Source organism: Pangasianodon hypophthalmus, chromosome 1 (genome assembly GCF_027358585.1).
Source record: "Pangasianodon hypophthalmus isolate fPanHyp1 chromosome 1, fPanHyp1.pri, whole genome shotgun sequence".
In the NCBI taxonomy this organism is placed as follows: Eukaryota; Metazoa; Chordata; class Actinopteri; order Siluriformes; family Pangasiidae; genus Pangasianodon; species Pangasianodon hypophthalmus.
Window position 1 is genome coordinate 22,199,149 of NC_069710.1, and position 17,866 is coordinate 22,217,014.

At 37.8% G+C, this 17,866-nt stretch overlaps 1 protein-coding gene across 1 annotated transcript; it reads left to right on the forward strand.

Annotated features, from left to right (window-relative positions):
* The first annotated feature begins 119 nt into the window (after positions 1-119).
* On the forward strand, positions 120-17,038 carry LOC113542548 (steroid 21-hydroxylase). Its single transcript, XM_053232900.1, has 14 exons — positions 120-1,682; positions 3,385-3,576; positions 3,695-3,784; positions 3,896-4,050; positions 5,624-5,719; positions 5,832-5,942; positions 6,049-6,135; positions 6,228-6,314; positions 7,501-7,614; positions 7,767-7,933; positions 9,311-9,414; positions 9,515-10,981; positions 14,463-14,556; positions 15,224-17,038. The coding sequence occupies exons 1-12, from the start codon at positions 1,553-1,555 to the stop codon at positions 9,754-9,756; spliced, it is 1,575 nt and encodes a 524-aa protein (XP_053088875.1). The 5' UTR covers positions 120-1,552; the 3' UTR covers positions 9,757-10,981; positions 14,463-14,556; positions 15,224-17,038.
* The last annotated feature ends 828 nt before the right edge of the window (positions 17,039-17,866 follow it).

Below are 17,866 nucleotides of genomic sequence, written 5' to 3' on the forward strand. Positions count from 1 at the left end.
TTTTTTTTTGTCCAATACCAAAACATACATAAATGCTAATGTAAAAAAAATGCTATAAATGTACAATATTTCTTTTACAGAAACAAAAAACTTTGTTACTGTAAATGATTGGGTGGATAGAGCAATGCAATGGTTTGCAATAATATACCTGAAAATGCAATGCATATTGGGATATCTAATATTTTAAGCGGGAGTGAGAATGATTCTCTTTGTGTAAACATCTGCAAATTAGTGGATCATTTTTGCGCCCTTTATTTTAGCGAATATTTTAGGCAAACACAAAGTTTATATGCTAGTTGGTTTAGTAAAACACTGAAATTTGGCTTTTAGGAAAAATTCATTCAACAGTAGAAGTGGTTGAATCAGTGGAAGCTCACTGAGGGAAGTGGTGGCTCAGGGGTTAGGCTTTTGAGCTACAGCTTCAGAGGTCATAAGTTCAACTCCTAGCAATAGCAAACTGCCATGGTCCTTGAGCAAGACCCTTAACCTTCAACTGTTTGGTTATATAGTGTCTCAGTTGTGATTTATTTTATATAGTATATTTTAGTTTATGCTGTAATTTTTATTTTTACAAGTATTTACAGTAAATGCACTGTGCTGGCAGTACATTATTGTAAAGTCATCTATATTATATTACTGTAAACATACAGTTATATACTGTAAAAAATAACATAATTACATCAAAATGTATCACAGTACTTTGCTATTAATTATAATTTGCAGCAATTGTTTACTGTACGTTTACAGTACTTTACTGGCAACTCTGGTGCCTATAAATAACTGTAAATTTAACAGTAATTTTATAGAGCACCATATAAAAATATTAAACACTATATATGTTGATAAATATATTTGAAAAGTACAGCATGAACTAAGGCAGATGAAATCCTCACAGAAGCACTATGTGTTCCCTCATCTGAACAAAGAAGCCATTTTCAATATAGCAGTTTACTAAAATGCCACTTTGGCCAGTCTGGTTTAACTGCAGTGGTTAAAAGCTCGGCTTTTGGTTTGGCTATAAACAAGAATCCGCATCCACACTGCACACCTTTGATTCAATTTTTCAGACTGAGAACTAGCTGCACTGTATTAATTATATATACGCTGAATTACTGTTTCATTTCATGAATGGCTTCCTTTTCTTTGCCAGGACCTCCTGGGGTAATACTTCAGGATGATGTTTGGCTGTTAATATTATACATGAATATGCACAAAAACCCAGTGTACCCTTTTTCAGACTCCACTATTCATTCATAGTCTGCAAGCACTAAATGTGACTACAGTGTGATAGGCCTCATTTAACATGTAGCTTAGTAGATTTCAAATGAATGTAGTAAATATCATTACCCACATGAATCAGATAACACAGAGAGTCATTCATTTCCTTTACTTTGCGTGACACTGAGCTGAAGGTCAAACCAATATTTACCCATCCTTGATTTAAGAAAGGATGGACAGAAAGCCCTGATTGGTGTGAAAGATGGAGGAGAAAAATGATTAAAGGAGCAGAGTATTTTAGACCGCAGACACAAAGACGCTAAGAAGCCACTCCATGTATTCAATAGCAGTAAGTGTAGGAGCAGCCGTATTGCTGTTTATTCTCTTGGTTTTAGTCTGCCATCTTGTAAGGCAGCGAAATCTACGAAGTAATGAAGATGTCAAAAGAAGCGTTCAGTCTGAAGGTAAGGACATTCCTTAGTTAAATGCAAGTAGATTTTGCAGGTCATGTGTGTTTGGTGTTATATGACTGGGAGTAAGGTAAAAGAGGGTGCAAGCTACAACATGCAGTGAGTCACTTGAAAGTTAAAAGTAAAAAAAAAATGCTACAAATGTACAGATGAACTATGTGTTGTTCAGAGTCTCATTTACAGTAGGGCCCTTTTAAAACAGAAATTTATTCATTGTGCTACATTATATGGCCAAACGTTAGTGGACATGTGACTATAACGCTTATATGTGTTTCGTTGTAAATCCTGTTCCAGATTTAGTCTCTCCTTAATAACCTCTACTCTTCTGGGAAGGCTTTCCACTAGAATGTGGAACAGTCCATGTCACTTTGTCACTTTGTGCACAGGGGCATTGTCATGCTGGAACAGGTTTGGGCCCCTTATTTCCAGTGAAGGGAAATCTTAATGCTACAGTATGTGAAGACATCCTATTCAATTGTGTGCTTCCAACATTGTTGCAAAAGTTTGGGGAAGAACCACATATTGGTGTGATGGTCAGGTGTCCACAAACTTTGCCATATAGTGTACATGCGCCATGAGATAAGATATGAAATTTAAACATTTACATCCATCCACCAAAGTTAAGCAGCATATACTGAGAAAAAAAAAGTTTTTTCTGTAAAAAAAAAAATAATAATAATAAAATAAAAAATTGTAATGATCTAAATGCATGTCTATTCAGGTCATAACGCGATTGTTGTACATGATGGCCACTGAAGACAATCAAAATAATGCATTATTTCAAAAATGTTCAAATACAAAAGTGGTGAATAATAAAATAGATATACTTAGTGGCATTCAATTTCTATTTTATATATTTATTGTTACAATGCATACAACATATTTAGTCATAACTTAACACAAGATACAATATAACCAGAACAAGGCTAAATTAACCAATTTAAGTCATGTGCAGCTCTCAGTGAGTTAAGGTCAGTTATTTTAAACTGGTCAAATTTTGTAGTAGGTCTTTAGTTTTGGTTTGTTTTTTGTTTAGACCCAAAAAACCAAAAGTCAAATGTCAGTCCAAATCAAATTTACTAATAAAACAATTGTACACATAGAACACGCTAGTCCTTGGATTTAATCAGAATGAGCTTTTGCCAAGTGTGCTCAAACACACACAAGGAATTTGACTTGGTATGAAGCTTCCAGAACACACATGCCAATAAGATGGCAAGACATATAATAATAAAATTTACAAATAATAAGAATATAAGAGAATATATAACACTGTACAGTAGACACAGTAGGCTTAAACGGAATAGATATATGTACAGATATTTGCATTTAGTAGATCTAAATGCAAATATGGATGTAATAAATCTTAGAATTGCATTTAATATCTTCTTCATGAATATTTATAAAGTTTAGCATCAGGGCCTACCATGCTCAAGTGAATGAAATGTTGATTTGTAGGTTTCGCTACCCATCACTAAACAAATCTACAATCCTGTAGATGTTCTTGCTTTATCACACAGATAAAGACTTTTTTTTTTACACCTTAGTCAATAGATCAATTTACCATCAGCTTAGGGAATGTGTACCATAAACAGTATATACAATTAATAGCACTTAATATCAAGAGGTCAGACCACATTACATTTTTTATGATATAACAAGCATTGTAACAGTATTTCATCTTTCCTTTCTCTAGTCACTGCGTCCAAACCTCTGCAATGCCTCTCTCTTCTTTTCCATCGTTCCCTTACTCCCTCACTCCCTGGACCTCCCCCTCTTCCCTTCCTGGGAAACATGTTCGAGCTTAGCCAAGATCATTTGCCCATATACCTGACTGGACTGGCTCGTCAATATGGGAATATCTATCGTCTCCGCTGTGGAAGCACCAGTGAATAATTTCTTAACTTTCACAATTTCAGCTTTAAAGCTTTAAAACTACCTGTAAGAATACAAAACTGACATTTAAAATGTGCTGGTTATAATTTTTTTCTGTATCTTTTGTGCAGCGATGGTGATTCTGAACAGTAGTGAGGTGATCCGTGAGGCTCTGGTCAAAAAGTGGTCTGACTTTGCAGGAAGACCACATTCATACACGGGTAAGGTCTTGCTCTATATACAAGGTCTTATATATATATGCATATATATTATATGCTTATATAATTTCTGCTCTTTCTATATCATCTGTCTCTTTATCTGCTTTCATTTAGCTGACAAAGTGTCAGGTGGGGGCTACTCCATCTCTCTGGGTGATTACAGCGAGGAGTGGAGGTCCCACAGGCGTCTGGCCCATAGTGCTTTGCAGCGTTGTGTTGCTGAGTCTCTTCACTGTCTGATAGAAAAGCAAGCGCTATACCTCAAACAGGTACACAATGCATACAGGTTTGTGTGGATTTGAATTACATTCAGATGGTAGAGTACAGTATGAGATTTTTCTTTTGTTTGGGGTTGAATTTGTGTATGAACTCATAAATCAAAATCATAAATGAATGAATGAATGAATGGACAGCAACAGCAACAACATCATCATCAACAACAACAACAACAACAAAATAATAATAATAATAATAATAATAATAGTAATTATAATAATAATAATAATAAACTTTTTAGTCTTTACAGTGTGGAATAAAAAGCAGAGAAATATAGAAACAAAAGCTAATCAAAACTAAAACAGTAAAATTAGGTAAATAATAGTAACCCTCGAATAAAGTAATGATAAATACAAATAATTATACAATAATTAAAATAGTATAAAAGTAATGTAAAAGTAATGTGTCAGTAAAAGTAAGGCAATTATTAAAAGCTAGTTAATAGCCGAAGAGAAAAAAACATTTTTAGCTTTTTTTCAATCAGTGATAGATGAAGCCTGACACAGCCTGTTTAATGGTATGTTTAATGGTAACATGTTTAATGGTATGTTTAATGGTAACATGTTTAATGGTATGTTTAATGGTAACATGTTTAATGGTATGTTTAATGGTAACATGCTCTAGATCTTTGGCGCATAAAAACAAAATGCGGCTTCACCACTCTGTGCAAGGTTCAAACATGGAATATGGAGAAGGCTAGCACTAGATGATCTTAAATCATGATTTGGAACCTAGTTTATCAGGCAGTCAGAGCTGTTTGAAGGTGCAGAGTTATAAAATTTGATAATTAATTCTAAAGGAAACTGGAAGTCAGTGGAGTGGTTTAATATGATCTCATTTTCTAGTGTGTAATATTCTTGATGCTGCATTTTGCACAGGTTGTAGTTTGTTTGTAGTCAGGGCCATTTCTGAACACTTGTGGGCCTTCCCCTAAGTGACAACTTACTCACCCACGCCAATCATATTATTTTATTTGCACGAATAAAGAGAATTAATACTTCATTATCTTGGAGAAAGGAAAAACAGGTTTATAAACAATAAAATAAAAACAACCGAACAAATAGTAAGGAGCTAGCAACTTGTCTTTGCCTCACACTCCTTACTCTAGATACTAGCAAGCTAGTTAGCCACTAACTTTTTTCCATTTCAGTTACATCAACATGCTGAAGCAAGGAAGCAGACAAACTGACTAAATCCAATTCATTTGCACAACTATCTTACCAGTTTTCTCCTCTTCTGCTTTTTTCTTTTTGCATTTTTAAACCCCAGACAGATATGAATGCTTCATGATCACCGCTTCTGTGTGACATTAGTTATGTTAGTTACCTATTTTAGTTACATAAAATTCACCAAATGAAGTAAAGTGTGTTTTTTTTGTTTGTTTGTTTGTTTGTTTTTGTTTGTTTGTTTGTTTTTTGTTGGGTTTTTTTGCATATTTATTTAAAAAATTGGCACTTATTGGAAGAAATTGGAAAAAAGGGCCTTGGTTGTAGTTGTAGGTAGTCGTATGAGCATTTACATTACTTCTTCCCCAAATAATGAATCCAGTTTTTCACTCTTTAACAGGTGTTACTGGACTATAAAGAGAAGCCCGTGGACCTGTCTGAAGACTTCACTGTAGCAACCAGTAACATCATTACAATGCTAGCCTTTGGAAAATCAGTTAGTGACAGTGCACTGGCTTTCCTACTATAACATACAGTACACTTTCATATCAAAACCTATTACAGCCTAAATGTCAGTCCTTCTCAATCAGTCTCTTTCTTCTCCTCAGTATGAGAAGAGCTCAGAACATCTTCAGGAGATGCATGGCTGTCTGAATAAGATTGTGTCTCTGTGGGGTTCACCATGGATCTCAGCTCTGGACTCTTTCCCTCTGCTCAGAGTAACACACAGTTCCTCAGTGAATCCTTAAAGCTCACAGTATTGTTGCTTTTTCTTCTGTGTGCTCAGCTACTATTCTGATCATATTCACAATTATATCCTTCCAGAAGTTGCCAAATGCTCCCTTTACTCGTCTAATGAGAGAGGTAGCTAGAAGAGATGAGCTCATTGGAGGCCACTTAGATGAGTTTAAGGTACAAATATATTGTTACATATATTTATAAAAGAAAACACCGCAAATCTGTGCAGTGAATATCATATTCTTATCTTATCTGTGTTGTTCCAGCAAAAGAAGGATAGTAACGAAGGCCAAGACTTTGCTGCGCCCCTTCTACAGTACCTTCAATCACCAGAGGGAAGAGTACCCAAGATGGTAAGCAAGTATGACAATAGGGAATATTATGTTACAGAACATCAACAGGACATCATGTCATTTACTGATGGTCATTGCATTGTTCTGAGTTAACCAGACATTAGTTTAAAAAGACATATTCATCAAACTTGTGCAGCAATAAGTCCAGATTTGAGTGCACAAAATGACATACTGTGAATAAACTTGCATCTTATTCATGAAATGGTTGCATTGAAATGAGCGGTGATTTAAACACAAATTTGGAATCTGCTTCAGCTGTGTGGATGTCAGCTCCTGCTCACATATCACAAGCATAAGACCCTCCCTAATTTACTCTCATATACATCTAATTTACATAAACATACCCTAATTTATATAATATGGAAGCATTTTGGAAGCATCTTGCCAAAATTCAAATGGAAATGTTATATGTAAAATGAATTCCTATATTTGAATTTAAAATTCATAGCTGTATATGTAATTTTTAGCTCAGAGGGAGAATTCAGTTATTTCATTTGCATTTGCCATTTGGTTTAGTGGCACTGATTGTTCATTTACATGGAACTTTGGCTGCTTTATAATTAGCTTTATTTAAAAAAAAAAAAAAAAAAAAAAACTAAAATTGAAATGGATTTCCTGAACTGCATGTGTTTCATATGTTAGTCCAAAATCTGTGTCAAAATGAGAATTGAACAGTCATTTACGTTAATATACTTCACACTCTTGAATGATGCATTTGCAATTTCGTGCCGAAAACAAAAAACATCTTGTTATAAACTGTGATGGGTTGGCACCCCATCCACGGTGACCCCTGCCTTGTGCCCCGCACCGAGCCCCCTGGGAGAGGCTCCAGGCTCCCTGTGACCCTGTGTAGGATAAGCGATACGATGGATCGATGGATCTTGCTATAAAAATGGCAAAATGGCAAAATTAAGATGAAATTAAGATGAAACAGTGCTTCTCAAGTTTTCCAATAACATAATCTCACTCCTACTGCGTGGATTCTGTAAGAAAATGCATTCTGTTTAGTATTTTCATTTGTCCACACATCAGTCAGTCATCAGGGCTGGGTCACAGTGTGCTAAGTGAACACTTGTTTTACAATCATGTCTTAACAATATGCAACTTTGATGAATAAGGGCCAGACTTTGATGTGTATTTCTTCATATTTCAGGTTTGCTCATTCTGTCCTCTTCCTCTCCTACAGACTCTGACAGACAGCCATATACACATGACTACAGTGGACCTGCTCATAGGGGGAACAGAGACGACTGCTGCCTGGCTCAGCTGGACCATTGCCTTCCTCTTACATAGGCCAGAGGTAATAATACAAAATACTGAAAGGATAATAATACAAAATACTCAAATGATAATTGTGGCCTCAGGGAACAAACAAAAGCAAATAATTCTTTGCCTGCTGCTGTCTGTGCCTTTTCACCTTATTCACGCTGCTTGCTATTGATTTCGCTGTAGGTTCAGACGAGAGTGTATGAGGAGCTAACTAACGTGCTGAAGGGTCAGTATCCTCGCTACAGTGACAGACGCAGGCTGCCCTATCTGTGTGCAGTGATTAATGAGATGCTGAGATTGAGACCTGTGGCTCCACTTGCTGTGCCACACAAAGCCATCAGAGACAGCAGGTAACTGCACCGGCTCTACAATAGAACACACTGTCAGAAGATTTAAATACAGATGAGGACTTGGATAATTTGGTTTGCATGTTATTGTGTGCTTTGCATATTACTTATTTTACATGCAGAGAAATATCAGTTATTGTCTAGTCCTACCTATTCCAGAAATTTGTGTGTTAATAGAAAACATTTATTTTATTGAATGCTTGCTAAAATGTGTGTAAACATTCATGTCAAAAGACACAAACAAATAATGGCATATAATAATTATAATAATAATTCCATCTGGGTGGTCATGACTATTTCTATACATAAGCAATGAAATAAATGTTCAAAAGAAAATGGCTGCATGTAAAATGTAGCTGCGAAGTAGCCAACACAGGGAACAGGACATCTCACATCACATACACTAAATGGCCAAAAGTATGTGGAAACTGAACATCACAGCCTTCCCCAAACTGTTGCCACAAAGCTGGAAGCACACAATTGTATAGGACGGCTTTGTTTGCTGTAGCATTAAGATTTCCTTTCATGAAACTATGGGGTCTAGCCCAAACCTGTTCCAGCATGACAATACCCCTGTGCACAAAGCAAGGTCTATGAAGACATGGTTTGGCAAGGTTGGAGTGGAAGAACTCGACCGATCTGCACAGAGCCCTGACCTCAACCCCACTGAACATATTTGGGATGAACTGGAACACTAACTGTGCACCAGGCCTCCTCAGCCAACATCACTGCCTGGCCTCACTAATGCTCTTGTGGCTGAAAGAGCACAAATCCAGACAGCCATGCTTCAAAATCTAGTGGAAAGCCTTCCAAGAATAGAGGTGGTTATTATAAAAGCAAAGGGGGTCTAAATCTGGAATGGTATGTTCAAAATCCACATGGGTGTGATTGGTCAGGTGTCCACGTACTTTTGGCCATATAGTGCATGTCTCTTAAAGACACTTTAAGAAAGGCTTGTTAACAATCCAATAGAAGTTAGTGGGCTGATATAATATAGTCAGTTTAAACTGGCATTATGTTTCAGTCTAGATAAAATAAAATTAAATACCAAGTTTTGATTTGTCAGCTTACCTGACATTATCCATTGCCACAGTAGGATTTTATAGTTTTCAAGACTCAAGAACTATTTCTAGGACTTAATACCTGACTCCTACTACATAGCTTGGGACTCTAGACTCAATTTGGACTCATAGAGACACCTGACAAGACATAGATTCAGAAACTAACACATGAACACACACTTGTCTTTTTGACACAACTCATAATTTCTTTAAAACGGTACATACAGGGTCGTTTCTAGCAATAAGCAGTACAATACATTTGAGAGATTGCAATGTTGCATAGGATGTCATAAGTTTATGAGGTGGATTGTCCCTTCAGCATTGCAGGATATTTCATCCCCAAAAACACCATTGTTATCCCCAATTTATTTGGAGCTCATCATGATCCAGAGGTTTGGCCTGACCCACACAGCTTCAGACCAGGTATATTAACAGCTAATCTCCCATTATATGACATATTACACCTCAAGAATGACATAAACCAGGGCTTATTAATGATGATAGGGCGCATTCTTTATTTCAGAGCGCTTTTTGCAGGGAGATGGGAGCTGTCTCCGGGCTCTAATACCTTTTGGAGGGGGTGCTCGGCTATGCCTCGGGGAGTCTGTAGCTAAAATGGAGATGTTCCTCTTCACTGGCTATCTGCTACGGGACTTTCAGTTTCTTCCTGCCAGCCCCGAGGAGCCTCTGCCTGACCTGCGTGGTGTGGCCAGCGTGGTCTTAAAAGCCAAACCCTACAGAGTTATAGCCTGTCCTAGAGCCTAATAAATCACTGTAGTGAATCTAGTTTGTTCAAGGATTTGTGTAGGTCAAACAAGCTTATAATGTAGGACAGTATTTATTTATGGGATATATCACTGCATAAACTCTCAAAATAGATCTATTTCTTCCTTTGTATTATTAACTAATCATATGCTTCAAGGTAGTGAATGACAAAGCGTTTTTCTGCTGAAACCCTTGTTGTTAGTGTTGGTGAACCTGGTTTGAGTTTAGCCTTGTATTTTCTTTTATAAAAGTAAACTTTAGAGCTGGTGCAAAATGGCAGCTTCTACGTCACATAAATTGGATGCCATGTTACTCAGCAATATGTAAAGAATGACAGCTGCAAATTCAAATTTCTAATAAAGTGTCATTCAATGCTGTACTTGAAATTTAAGCATCACGGGTCATTGTTGATTTCAGAAGAGTTTTAGCTTTAAGTCTATAATATGCAGGTGAAGCTATTTACTGTATAATGTAAGAGACTTGAGCATAGTTTTTAGCAAGCGCCATCATTAGACTGTCAAAGTGAGAACATCCACAGTCATCTGTAAGGTATCCATGTGGTACCATCCACAGAAACCTCACAGCAAACCGAGGATGCGCAAGCAGGGACTCCAGCACGACTAGCTATAACTAAAAAAACTGCATAACTAAAAGGGAGAGCCAGAGGGTAAAACAAGCATGATGGCACCCTGGGACATAAAGTGTCTAGCCACTCCACCGTCAACAAACCAAAACACTCTATATTCTATGTGAAATGATTGTTTTTTTATCTTCTCCTGCTACAAATTTATTGAATCGACATGAAAATATGCCAGTAAGCTTTCAGCAGGCATTGGCCAGTCGTCGCAAAATGGTGCTGAAGGGTATTTCCATCTATCTACTCTCTAGATAAGTAAATAGGCAGGTAGGTAGGTAGGTTTCAGGACTAAATTTTTATTTATTTATTTATTTATTTATTTATTTATTTATTTATTTATTAACACAGTGAGATCCAGCAAATGTGTAATGTGACTCCCAACCACAAGGGGCAGTACAACGCACACATGTACACACTGGTCGAATTCTAAATGTCTCTCTGCTTCTTATACAAAGTGCTCTAAATGGAGTAATGGCTAAAAGTAGTGGCTCCTACAGGCGACGGTTCTGCTAGAAGGACTTTGTTTATACGCTCTATGTAGTGCACTAGGAATACAACAGAAAGCCATTTGGGATTTAACCATTATCCGTAAGTAGTGGACTTACTGTAGTGCACAGCTTGTTATGAGCCGTGGCTTTGCAAGTTATATTTTAATAATATGCGGTATTATACGTTAATAAGGCTTTTTCGTTGAATTTCTTGCTGTTGTTCATGGTATTAGTGCTAAAACTGCTGTTTTTAATGGTACATTGTTTACAGTTAGTGAGTTAACACTGGACCGTTAGCTGCAGTGTGTAGTGCGAGAACAGCACACTGCTGATAGTTTACAGGGTTTGCAGTTTATTTGTTCCCTGTTTCCTTTCTCTTGACTGTTGTGGGTTGTTTTAACATTGAGGAGATGGCCAGTTAGCTGGTTTTAATGTATGGGTGAGCAAACGGCTTACTTTTTCATCTCTGTTAAGTCTGTTCTACCAGAGTTTCCTCATACAGTCTATGAGACATGATTTGTGTTTTAGCTAGCTCAGAAAGAAGATAACCTTATAGCCATCAAGTAGCCTTATGCACACTAAAACTATTAATACACAAGGAACTCTGATGTAGTTATGTCTTATAGCAGGGGGCCAGATTAGACCTTATCAAAAAAAAGTGTGTGTGTATCTATATCTATCTATCTATCTATATATACATACATACATACATACACACACACACACACACACACACACACACACACACACACACATAAACCAGTCAGCCATAACATGCCTATTATTGTGCCTAAAACCACCTGCCTATTAATGTGTAGGTCCCCCTTGTGCTGCCAAAACAGCTCTGACCCGTCGAGGCATGGACTCTACAAGACCTCTGAAGGTGTGCTGTGGTATCTGGCACCAAGAACTTAGCAGCAGATCCTTTAAGTCCTGTAAGTTGTGAGGTGGGGCCTCCATCGATCAGACTTGTTTGTCCAGCACATCCCACATATGCTCGATTGGATTGAGATCTGGGGAATTTGGAGGCCAAGTCAACACCTCGATCTCTTTGTCATGTTCCTCGAACCATTCCTGAACAATTTATGCAGTGTAGCAGGGCACATTATCCTGCTGAATGAAGCCACTGCCATTAGGGAATACTGTTGCCATGAAGGCGTGTACTTGGTCTGCAGCAATGTTTAAGTAGGTGGTACGTGTCAAGGTAACATCCACATGAATGCCAGGACCCAAGGTTTCCAAACAGAACATTGCCCAGAGCATCAGACTGCCTCCACCGGCTTGCCTTCTTCACATAGTGCATCCTGGTACCATCTCTTCCACAGGATAGGGAAGCACACGCACTTGGCTGTCCACATGATGTAAAAGAAAACGTGATTCATCAGACCAGGCCACCTTCTTCACACAATGACTGGTCTGCGTGACTGGTCATTGTGTGTACTTACACCTTTCTTTCATAGCTAGCATTAACTTTTTCAGCAATTTGTGCTACAGTAGCTCTTCTATGGGATCAGACCAGACGGGATTGCCTTTGCTACCCACGCGCCTCAGTGAGTCTTGGGCACCCATGACCCTGCCACCGGTTGTCCTTCCTTCCTTGTACCACTTTTGGTAGGTACTAACCAATGCATACCGGGAACACCCCACAAGACCTGCCGTTTGGAGATGCTCTGACCCAGTCGTCTAGCTGTCACAATTTGGCCTTGTCAAAGTCGCTCAGATCTTTACGCTTGCACATTTTTCCTGCTTCCAAAACATCAACTTTGAGAACTGACCATTCACTTGCTGCCTAATATATCCCACCCATTGACAGATGCCACTGTAATAAGATAATCAATCTTATTCACTTCACCTGTCGTTGGTTTTAATGTTAGGACTGATCTGTGTGTGTGTGTGTTTGTGTGTGTGTATGTATATATATATATATATATATATATATATATATGTGTGTATGTATGTGTGTGTGTGTATGTATATATATATATATATATATATATATATATATATATATATATATATATATATATATATATATATATATATACATACACACATGTGTGTGTGTATATATATATATATATATACACAAAATGTATACACACACCAGAGCGCATTCTCACTCACTTTTTTTGAATCTCTTTTTTTGATATTTTTTTGTTATCAGCTCCATTTCCTTAACTGATTTTGCACACCTGTTTTGTGTTTCCCTATTAGTCACCTTATTTAAGTTCTGTGTTTTCCCTTTTTGTTTGTTGGAGAATTATGCTTATGTCTCTGTTTGCTTGCATGTTGGATTTCAGTTACTGTTTGCATTGTGAATAGCTTTTGTTTTCTAGTTTCGAGTTTTCCTTGCCATGCCCTGCCTAGTATTAGCCTAACCCTTTGTTGTTTTAGTTTTCACTTCTTTCCCAGTCCTAGTTTGTGCCTCAGTTGTTTTCCTTCATTAAAGAATTTCTGCATTTGCATCCGCCTCCATGGACTCCTTGGCCCCCACATATTCCATATATGTATAGCAATACTACAAATAATGAATATGAGCTTAAAGACTTCCAACTCTAATTTGAGGGTATTTACATCCAAATCAAGTGAATGGTGTAGGAATTACAGCACTTTTCATATGTTGAATTTTAGCTAACTGTGTTAACACAGTCTGCTGCCACCATCAGGTGAAAGGAAAAATTGCAGTGTGTGGGTCTCCGGGCCTCCCATCATCCGTTGTAGTACAGGGTGTCCAAAATGTCAGGAACCAATAAGAGTAAAACTACATATACTTAATTTTGTATTTATTATTTACAACATATGCTCTACATGTTCACCCTTTTGCTCTATGCATTTTCTCAGCCATTGTATCACGTTTGTGTGGATTTTGCTTAACATATTTAGATCAACATATTTGCTCAACATATTCCCATTGGTTCCTGACTTTTCGGAGTTAACATCTGTCCGTGGGCCAGGGGCTTTGGGATCCTTGGATTTAAAGAATCATATTAAAGAGCAACAGAGTACAGATCTTAGAATCTATTTTATCTAGTTACTGTAAAAGATAGACCTGAGATGCTCTTTATTTTATACACACTGCACATTTTATACACAAAATGATATCTTAGCAAGTGAAAATATCTTGAATATGGGCAAATGTGTCTAATATTTCTTATTATGCTATTAGTATAAATTAAATAATAATAATAATAATAATAATAATAGGAAATCTTAGCTAAATTTGACTAGCTAAATGTATTCAAGATATTTCTACTTGCTAAGATGTCATTTTTTTTTTACAGTGTATTATATATGCACATAAGAGATTTTACAGACAGCAATCAACACAAAAATGTGTGTGTAAACTTTTCTAGTGTCTACATTTGAACTAAAACAGATGAGCATCAGCATCTGGTCTTTGTACATATGTAGATCGTAAATCTATGTATATACATGGGGGAAAAAAAAAAAAAAAAAAAAAACTTCTGAAACTACCAAAGTCTGGACCTCAGAGTACTCATGGCTATGGCCATGGGTGTCATTGTTGTTACTGTTGTTGAGATTTTGTTTACCAACAGCACATTTTATCTTCTACTCCGCAGGGCACTGATGGACATTGTACACGAGTTGATCCCAGTGTCTGCAAACATCGTTCTGTCACTCTCAGCCCTGCCTGCTGCTTTTCACCTGTTCAGGGTAAAATAATGAAGCCTTATTCAGCTGCTCAGTTCACTAACTGCTTCCCCATTTAACCTTTAAATCAGATGTAAGTTGTGCTTCAGGATACAGTAATTTGCTCTGTGTGCCTTACTGACTGACTTTTCATGTTTGCAGTGACTGGGCTTTTATCAAAGAAAGTCAAGAAAAAGTAATGTCTGAGTCCTCAGACAGATACATGTAGACGTACTTCTCGATTTTGTATTGATTGTTGACTGTTCTTTACCAGCTGTTGTTTTTTTTCATACATCTGTTACTCTATCTGTTGATGCATGTAAACACTTATGGTTTAGGTGTACATAGATCATAGATTTATCTGTTGCACTTCTCATGTTATAAACTTATGATTATAATGTTTTTCACATGGAAACATATGAACATTTATGTTTAAGAGACACAAATATCAGTAGTCATAATATAATACCAGTAGGCATGTTAGCAAAAACAACATATTGAGTAATGAAACATTTATGAGTCAGTATCAGGATTTAGAAGATGCACTATACGTAAGCTGCGTCCATTTCTTATCATTTAAAGGGGAAAAATGGCAGATAGGCTTTTGTAATTATTCCCAATTACATACCCCCCCCCCCTCTCTCTCTCTCTCTCTCTCTCTCTCTCTCTCTCTCTCTCTCTCTCTCTGCAGGACCACCGAGCTCCATCAGTGGGTTTTTTGCTCATCACATGCTCTTCATTTCTGGCTATTATCCCTCTGCCCCCAGCTCTGTCTCAGGTCCAGAGAGATCTAGAATGGGCAGGCGAGATACTGGGCCCTTCCTTGTCTGCCTTCGGCTTTTTGTGGCTCAGTGAAGATCGTTGGACTGCTCATGTGCTCCTGATTGGTTCAGCACTTCTTCTGATGCTCTCCGATTGGCTGTCAGATGACGGCTTGGTGATCATGACGCGTTGTGTGTCCTTGTCTGCACTCTCGTGTGCTCTGACAGTGTGCTTGTTTGCTGCCAGTGGGACTGGTGTGGTAGGCAGTGTGGCTCTCAGCCTTCCTGCTCTTGTGGCCCCCAGGGTCAGAGCTGGCAGCGTGGCCTCTCTGATGTCTTCACAGGGTGCCAGCGGGCTGTTGGGGTGGAGTCTGAAAGTCACCATGGCTGTAGGGTGCTGGACAACGAAGACAGCTTTAGATACATTCCTCCAGGATCTGAAAGGCTGGGACTGACTGGACATGAGTAACCAAAACTAGTAAAATGCTACTTGAAGCTCATAAACTGATTTTGTTTTACCTTACAGTGTGACTTCACAGTGTGGTGCTGTTGCTGTATACCTCATAGGACACAGCGAGTTTGCTGGCCGGCAGTAATGATGGTGACAAGAGACTCAAACTTCTTGCCTCGCCTACTTTAATCTTAGTAAATAACTAGCAATGTGGAGAGCAAACTGTGTCAGACTCCATACCAGCCTTGATAAAAGTCAGCTGTCATCAGAGCATGTCAAATGGCCGAGGAAGGAATATCACATTAACATTTTCATATTTACGTATTCAGATGTTTTAAGATAACATTTTCTGTATTTTTTTGGTCGCCTAACTTGAACTTTGATTTTGTCTGAAAGGAAGAAGTATCATTGATGATAGCGTTATTAATTTTCACACATTTAGCACTTTTCTAATTAAATTAAAAAAAAAAAAAAAAACGTGCCTTAAAAGTAGTATTACATGTAACCATGTAAATATTTTTTTTCTATGGCAGAATCACAAATTGTGTTGTATTGCACATACATTGCACTAAATTGGGTCTAATGTGATGGTATACCCTGTATGAGTGAGCGTAAGTAGTGTACACAATGCCATTTGGGATTGTGCCTAAAGAGCAGAATGCCTTATTTTCGGCTTTCCTATGTTCTCTAGCTCAACAACTTCCCCCACAAGAATATATCGGCTGACCATCATCTATCATTAACTAGCTTCCCACCAAACTGGAGAATAAATAATACTCTTACCTATTCAGCAAGAAAACGCTTAAAGCACATCAGTCCTGAATCCTTCTTTCCTCATATATTACGATACCCAGCTCTTTATCTATCTCACACCAGTTTATTCTCTCACACTCTTTCGCTCCTGGTTGGCTGTGCCTCCTGTCTGTCACTGTGTAATTTCGCTTCTTTATGCCTGATAACATTTGATGTATCTGAGCTGGCGTCCATTTACAGGTTCCCTGCCAATGCTGACCCCCTGACGCAGCACTACAAATTACTGTTACAGGATTGTTAAGATGGACCTTATTAGAAAGTGTTTTTTTTCTCCCCTGACTCAGTTTTTCCTTAAAGTATGTGCAGTAATTTTAAGTAAAAAGGCTGAAGATTGTTTACTTCTGACTGACCTGGAATTGTGTTGATGTAATGAAGTGTTTGAGACTGAGCTGCTAATGTTACAATTCCTGAGGAATCCTCAGACAATAATATGTTAACTTGTAACACATTCTTAATAAAAAATTATGAATCAATCAATTAATCAATTTATTTCTCCCCATTATTTCTCTATCTATGGGCCTTCCTTGATCACAGTGTTCTCTGTTTAGAGCTGTGTACAATAGAAATAGCACCACGGAACATGAACCATTGTGCACACTAGGGACTTTCTTTTCTCTTGTTCCTGACAGTGCTTTTTGTTGTCCTGAAAGAGCTTTATGAGAGCTGTAAACCTTACAGATCAGCACTTTAACAGCTGCCATTTAAGCACTTAATTAAGTCCTGGCAAATGCCTCAGGCTCATGTAGTGAATGATTTAGAGGAGACTGGATTTATAAAATGTCTGTAATAGGTCCCCCCCCCCCCCCCCCCCCCCCTTTTTTTTTTTTTAATTTGATCATCCACTTCTCTCTTCCCCAGAGTATAATTCAGTTTTATAACTCTAAATTTAGCTGGCACATGTTCAGGATCAGGTGGTCTTGAGTAAATGTTCTGCTGTGTGTGAGGTATTACCAAGAGATTAAACAGAGAACATAGACAGAGGAGGACCACCTGGAGCACTAATGAGGGACAGGGTAATGTCACCACCCAGAGCTTGACACCAGTCTCATCTGGTTAAAGTCACTGTACATCGTTGTAGTGGAAAGTTACCCTTCAGCACAAGGGTTCATCTCAAAGATGCTATGACGCACTTCTGCAGGAAAGGACACCAGTGTAATAAGAAAACTTACCACAGCACTGTTGAATGTTTGATTCTGATAGGTCAGGAGGTGATTCGTTTCCTATAACAGCATGGTCCTGACCGTAGTTCCGGCTGTAATTAAAATCACAGGTTTATATGAATATGCTTGTTATTCTTTCCATAGTAACA

Excerpts from the sequence above, each read along its gene's own strand:
- LOC113542548 (XM_053232900.1), top strand. The coding sequence starts at position 1,553 with ATGTATTCAATAGCAGTAAGTGTAGGAGCAGCCGTATTGCTGTTTATT. Across the intron at positions 6,136-6,227 it reads GCCACTTAGATGAGTTTAAG|CAAAAGAAGGATAGTAACGA; the intron begins GTACAAATATAT and ends GTGTTGTTCCAG. Across the intron at positions 7,934-9,310 it reads AAAGCCATCAGAGACAGCAG|CATTGCAGGATATTTCATCC; the intron begins GTAACTGCACCG and ends TTGTCCCTTCAG.